The 6,989-nt window shown below is 41.9% G+C and overlaps 1 protein-coding gene and 1 long non-coding RNA gene across 3 annotated transcripts in view; one reads left to right on the top strand and one right to left on the bottom strand.

Annotated features, from left to right (window-relative positions):
- The first annotated feature begins 241 nt into the window (after positions 1 to 241).
- On the top strand, positions 242 to 2,231 carry LOC106951766 (uncharacterized). The gene is made up of 2 exons (XR_001425858.1): positions 242 to 2,072; positions 2,113 to 2,231. It is a non-coding gene; the product is annotated as an uncharacterized LOC106951766 (long non-coding RNA).
- nr2f5 (nuclear receptor subfamily 2, group F, member 5) overlaps positions 1,367 to 6,989 on the bottom strand; it is a 33,290-nt gene continuing 27,667 nt past the window's right edge. For both annotated transcript variants that reach the window (XM_015039462.1, XM_015039461.1), the window contains exon 4: positions 1,367 to 3,901. In XM_015039462.1, coding sequence (XP_014894948.1) covers positions 3,582 to 3,901 — 320 coding nt within the window. In that variant the 3' untranslated portion in view covers positions 1,367 to 3,581. The remainder of the gene's footprint in view (positions 3,902 to 6,989) is intronic.

Genomic DNA, 6,989 nt, shown 5'->3' with positions numbered 1-6,989 from the left:
GTTTCAGCCCCATTGTGCTGCAACAACAACACGTTTGCTCTTGATAGGTCAGACTGCTGATAACCAGTTAATCTTCCACATTGCTTTTTTAGTCTTTTAATTTAGTATTCAGGTGAAGATCAGTTCATTTTATTCTGACCTGACCGATAAAACCCAAACTGAAATGGGGTGTGCTTTCTTTCTAGGTCTGGAAAGTGACTGAAAAGAGAGTACAGAACAGTTAGTGTGAACAAAACTTTATTTCAATTATTGGATAATCAATATTTCCAAACAAAAGCAAAAGGGATAAAAACAAACTCTTAGAAACTTTCTGCGGATTTATTTACCAACACAACTTTCTCAGGTCCCTGATGGCTTTTCCAATACTGATGCTTGACGTCGATACTACGCTGTCTTGTTGGAAATGTGACATAAACAAAGTTTTTCCAACAAAAGGACAAAGGAAAAATAATAAAAACTTAAAGTATTCCTACATTAAACACAGTCCTAAGTCCCACAGGGATAGTGTTGCAACATAGACTGAGGTTTTCAGAGGTTAGTGATACATTACTCCACATAATAAGCTCAAATGACATGAGTTTAGGGGCTTTTCCCTACACAACAATATCACCCGGAAGTGGAAAAATAACTTGCATGATGTCTAAAAACTAAAAGTGCTGTTGATGTCGAAGCAAAAAAAAAAATCCTATTGTGAGTAGTTCTTTTTTTAACGTCTAATTATTGCATAAAGACAATCCACATATACATGTCTTTTTTGAAAATGCACGTTCCATTTCAGCATCATGTGAGCTTCTTTCCACTCCTGACAGAACATAATACCTGTTATAACAGGTAACGAGAGATTATGGCACAGTCATAAGATAAATGCTCAGTGACAAATCTTTGTTCTAAGGCAAATACAGCTAATTCTGTAAATTGCCCCCCAGACACTCACTTCCTGCCTAAAGTCTAAAAGGTCCAATACTGACAATCATTACAAAAAAGAAAAACATCTATGATGATCAGTGGTGTTTCTGCCTCCTGTGGCAGCATCAATGAGGGAGTTCTAGTGAATCTTTTAAAAAAGTAAATATGTATTTTCATCAAATGGGTTGAGGGCAGAAATATTCCACCAGTGCTGAGATTTAACAAGTGTGAATAAATGTCAAGTCTGACAAGATCTCAATGCAAGTGCCAAAGCTTTAATTTATTTCTTTTAAATGTTATAAAGTGATTCGCTTAACCTGAGAATCCAAACAATTGTAGTCAAATTAAAGACAAACCAAAAAGTTGCATTTGCTTTTTTAACTGACATGAATTTATTCCAAACTAAATGCATGTCTGCTTTGGCACAGGTTGCTCCTAAGTGTAAAATTAGTTGGGTTTGTGTTTTTGTGCTAACTGAGGGCTCTGGCTGCTCTGATGCCAATCCTCTCCTACGGTTCCCTATTCATCCATGCCTACTTCCATTTATCACTCATTCAGTTACTTTGCATACTTTTTCTGTTCCTCGTGAGAGTTCAGTTTGTAAGAAATGCTTACATAAGTATAGATTTGTTGGTGCAGACGTCTTTTGTGTAGAAATCACAGCGTTCAATACATTTATTTGAGGATAAAATGTGGATACTTTTATGAGAGGGCCAAAGATTTAACCGTTGAATTAATCAAAACATTGGTCAGGTTGCAGTCAGTTGGAGCCACTCCAAGTGTTCACCAGGCCTGGTGAGAGAAACATCAATGCTGACAGAAAATATGCAAAGCTTAAAATGAGATTAAAGTTTCCAAATGGATGTTATTCATTCATTTCTGCTAAATTAGAGAAGTGGATCTTTGCATTTTGTAAAAGTGGCTCATTTATGCTTTATATGTGACTATCTTAGAAATAGTGCATCATTTTGTTGTCGTGTCCAAAAAATCACTGGCAATCTGGTTTTCAAATTGCGAATCAGATGCATCAAAGGATGATGATAAAATATTAGTTTTTCTTATCATGAGAAGAAACACAATGCAGGTAAAAACCACTGAGATAACACTCGGTATTTAGATTACAGGAACATTCTGTGATGAGATTTTTACATTTATGAGGAAACTGGGTTAAAACAAGTTGTTCATGTTTGACTTCTCTATGTAAAGTTTTCATCAGGAACCAAATGAACGAGGTCATGATGAAGAATAGTAGTGGAATTGCTACTTTTTGTCAGTTAATATCGTAAAAGTTTTGCAGATGACAAATGGATTTTAAAGAACTGCTATGGTTAAAATAATTCAGCGCCTGTGTTTAAAGGATTATCCAGGTCCAGTTTGACCATTGTAAGTATTTCAATGGTATACTTGATTCTGAACTAGAGACGGTCAAGTGCAATATATGCATCACTTATAAATGGTGAACTGTAAGCTGCAAATTGCAATCCAATGTCACCAATAGTTTCTCAGTACTTCATTGAAATACCTGTAGATCAGACTCGTTTCTTCTGTTTTTATATATGACTGATAAGTGGCAAAATACTCTTCAATCTTATTTTTCCAAATAAACTCCTCCTGACTGCAACCTGACAGGATTTCAATTATAAAATTTATAATTCTGTTTCAATACTACGAGATATCTTGTGACATGATCTCATAATACTCCTGAATTTAATGATATTTTTATTTTCTGAAATTTTCAGATATGGTTCTGAAAACAAATGAGGAATATGTCATCTAACCAAACCAAATAAAATATCTGCAACCTTTAATGGAAAATATTCATTGGAGTCACATACGGAAGATTACTTTAAATATACGGCGATCAAAGTGTGCACCAGAAGACCGAAACACACACATGAAGAGGCCTATGGAAGACAACTTCCTTTCTTCTCTATGAAAATCTGGGCAAGACGTGACCAAAACTGCACATGGTCAAAGTGACAAAGGAGCAGAACAACCAGAGCCCAATACTGACATGTCTGCTAGTCTGACCCCCCACACCCCGAGAAACCTGAGCTTTTTAATTCAGTGAACCCAAAGATGCCTTAGATGCCAATGAATCAATGATATACTATACATATGGACACAATCATGAGTTATCTCTCCATACAAACAGTGCTAAAACAACACACAATATAACGTCATCTGCAAAAGTTCAAGACATTTTGGCATTTGTCTTCTTTTAATGGCTTCTGGTTTGCTTTTCAAAATTTAGTAAATACACACTCAGACCTCGCTCTTGGCTGCAGAGTTCGAATGGCATAGTCCCTACTCAGGTTCAGCCATGCTCTGTAAATGCAGGCATAGCACCAAGAATTAGGCAAATGTTTGCACAGTTTTATAACTGACATCTGAAGTGAGTCCATCAGACCTGCTGGTGAACTGTGCAGCAACACGTCCAGCTCATGCCACGTCTCAAAGAGAAAGACTGCACGCCATCAGCTCAGGGACTTGGAGAGGCCATTGAGTCTCTGTATCGGCAATGACAAACGATTGGCTGGCTTGTGTAACTGGGATGGTAACATTTCAAGAGTCTCATGGGTGGAATGGTGAGGAAGATGCTTCCTCGGGGAAAGCTGAAAAGTGGACAAGGAAGGGAAAGAAAGCAGGATGAGCTTCTCCTCTGCTGCTCAGCCTCAGGGTCCGTTCTCATTGTAGTGGAGGGAGAGCGGCCGCTCGCGCTGCACTGTGGGCATGTAGGGCCAGTTGTAGCTCGAGCCAGAGAGCAGCATGTCTCGGAGCAATGTCTCAATGGGCGTCTTGCCCACCAGTCGCACGAAAAACAGCTGCTCGATGACCGGTGAGGAGACGATACGCAGAGAGGGCAGGCGGAGGAGCAGGCGCCCGAATCGGTTTGGCTGGCTGGGATACTGGTTCCTCACATATTCCTCCAGAGCACACTGGGACTTCTCCTGGATGCTCTCCACATGGGCGACGTCAGACAGCCCCATGGCATCTGGAGGAAAGAAGGAACATTTATGATAGTCTGATTAAAGATGGAATCAAACTCCTCATGACAGGAAGGAGCCACTCTGGATTAACTGGTTTGACCAAAGGGCAGCGTACCAAACAGAAATGAGGGTTTAGAGGTCAGAAAAAGAGCTACAGAAAGAACAAAAACATTCATGTTAACGACAAACACTGAGACTTGTATGGCTCAGGTGCTAATCCTGCAACTTTCAGATGGACTCGTTCTCTAACTCACCTTCATCCACAATCTGCAAGCTCTGCAAAAGCCTGGTAATGAGGAATTCATCTGATTCAGGTGTGTTGTCAAAGGATGCATCTGAAAATTGTAGGCAAGTAGCTCTAGAGGCTTGGGCACCAGTTTGTGGGTCAGTTTACCCACAAATTCAAAAAGCACCACTGGAGACCGCTGGTCAACCAGACAAAGCCAGTGCAAGTTGTTGAAAAGAAAACCAGGATTTCATTTTCGTATTTATTGTTTCAATCCTGATATTGTCAATTCCCTACTGGTCTTAGTCCTAATCAGGAAACAGTTTATCCCTTCTAATAACTATTTGTTTCTGCAGTGCAAGATAACCAAGAGGAACCTCAGAGCTCTGGTTTTGAACGACTGTTTGAGATTATTTTACATATACGTATCAGTTTTAATAAATTGTCAACTCAAGCATCTCAAAAGCAAAGGTTAACAGTAAGTGGTAAGTTTTTTTAGGTTTTCTAATCTTTTCCATTAACTGTGAAGAAAATGGTTTCACTACAGTGTTTGTGGCCTTTCCAGTTGAAACGGGATGATTCCTTTTTGTTCCCGTAAATGTGCAAATATTTTGCTTGCTTTGCTTTGGTTTTCATTGATGTGACTTTGTGAGACTTTTGTTTAAATTATTAGTCTGTTTGGATGTAAAGCTGAGAAAGGAATGCTTCACCACCAGTGTCTGAGATCTTAGAGGACATGCCATTCAAAACTAACCAAATTTACATTATCCACAATTTAATCTGTTGGACTAGGTAAGAGTCACCATCACAGGCCTCCTCCACCGAGAGGCTCAAGGTAAGATGCTCAAACCTTATAATAAAAATCTACTGCTGACTTCAGAGATACTCATCCACCTCAAGCCTTCGGTCTGAAATCGCTTCCTTCCCAGCCTGGACTCCTGTTTTGCTTCCAAGCCCATCAAACCTTCCCTCTACTTCACTCCCGCCTCCAGCTGAATCTCACACAGACAGAGAGTGCGTAACACCGTGAGATATTTTTTGCACCCTCAGCGTGGAGGGGAGAGCAAAGGGATTAAAGCAAAGGAGGTCAGAAAAGTGTGAAGTCTAAACAAAGACATTTTATTGTACTCTGCCGCATACTGTACATTTTGTACGCTGTGGCCCCTGAGTGAACCCACATTCGGCAGACAGGTACTCGATGAGGGCAATTTATTCTCAAGCTTTTTAGGTGAAAGCGCTGGCCTGTAAGCTTTAACCCGTCGCCTTGCATCACAGGTCCGCTTCGTCATCGCAGGCTTTGATCTGTCCCCCGTGTAAACCCCGTCCTGCTGCGCCTCGGTTCCACTCTGGAAACTATTTAATTTACTCCACATTTTAATCAAGCGTGTCAATGCCTCCCCACCCCCAGCAGACTCTATTCTTATCATTCTCTGAGAATAATTGCCCCCTCTTTGGCTATAATTCCCTCCACACGGGAGGCTGCTGGACAGCGTTGTAGTTGGGATTTTTATTTGGGGTCCTGCGTGACTAAACGGCCAGCGCCTGGTCAGGATTAGCGGAGCTGTCTGCGTGGCCGAGACCACTTCGCGTGCCAAAGCGACAGCTCTGTGGGTGCCCTTCCACGCCAAGCACCAACGTGTTCTTTTGTCTCATCCTTGGGCACACAGCGGATCGGAGGGGGCCAAGGATCAGGGTGGCAGGAATGAAATACCCACTCCCTGATGTGGCTTGATGGGTCGGGTCTCCACAGGGGAGCGGAGGGAGTTGCCTCAATGGAAACAAACAGACAATTGCTGATTGTCTGAGCTTGTTAAGATATCCTATGAGTCAGGTTTATTACCATTTTGCAATGCGTCAATTTCTGATATTTTTTGACAGCTTTTTTTCATCAAAACGTGTGTGCACTTGCATCTGCCAACAGAGGAAAGTCACACAAGACGCTCAAGGCTATAGGAGTTATGTAGGTCACGGCGAATCCTGCGTCTAACTGAAGCGCGCCATGCATAATTCAAGTCCTGCGGTGGGGGCAGGGGTCTTGGGGCTTGGACTCAGCTTGGAGTTTGGGGAGCACGGGGGTTTGAGGGGTGGGATGGTGGACGGCTGTTTTCAATAATAGATGGGATCATAAAGGAGAAAGAAGTGATGAAAGCAGGGAAGATAGTGGAGAGGTGGATCTGTAGCCACCCACGTACACAAACAGGTCCAAGGTTCGGAGGAGACGCAGCACACATCAGGAATGGATCTGACAAGCCGTGCAAGAGGCAGAAAAAAGGGAAAATGCAATTAAAATCAGAAAGGAGGAACATCTCAGTGTTGGCTCGTTCACCATCCGTTTCCTCCAGGGTCACAAAGCATGATCCTGCAGTGAGGAATCCCAGATGTGACAGGATTCTGGCTTGTCCTGGATCCCTGTGACTGGAGGGATAAACCACAACAGGCTTTGTATAAAAGCACCATCAAAACAACGAACATCAAGGGCTTTGTCAAGACTTACAGCAGTTGTACCCCTCAGTAGCTCAGTGGTGTGAGTCAGTGGTGCAGCCTGAGAAATAAATGATGTTGGATGTTTGCAGTTTTACAGTGTAAAATGTTGGAAGTCACGAGCTCCTAATGCAATTTGAATACAAAGCTTACTTTTCTGTCTAACTGGATCATGTTTGGGACATAAAGTAAAACACTGGGGGGTTGAAAATACTGCATAGTCGAAGCGTTACTGTTTAACATCGTGATCAAATTACAACCAAATTCAAGGAGGGCAGAGACCAAGACTGTACCAGCTGCATTTACATATGGAGCCAATAAGACGGAGTGTGCTGCAGCGCTGCAGGTCAGCTCCCGGTCAGCCTCCGTGGAGGTGAAGAGGTTGT

The sequence above is a fragment of the Poecilia latipinna genome, unplaced genomic scaffold (assembly GCF_001443285.1).
Source record: "Poecilia latipinna isolate Pla-1442-1.1 unplaced genomic scaffold, P_latipinna-1.0 Scaffold473, whole genome shotgun sequence".
Classification (NCBI taxonomy): domain Eukaryota; kingdom Metazoa; phylum Chordata; class Actinopteri; order Cyprinodontiformes; family Poeciliidae; genus Poecilia; species Poecilia latipinna.
The sequence above is the reverse complement of the archived record's forward strand: the minus strand, read 5'-3'. Positions and strand labels throughout refer to the sequence as shown.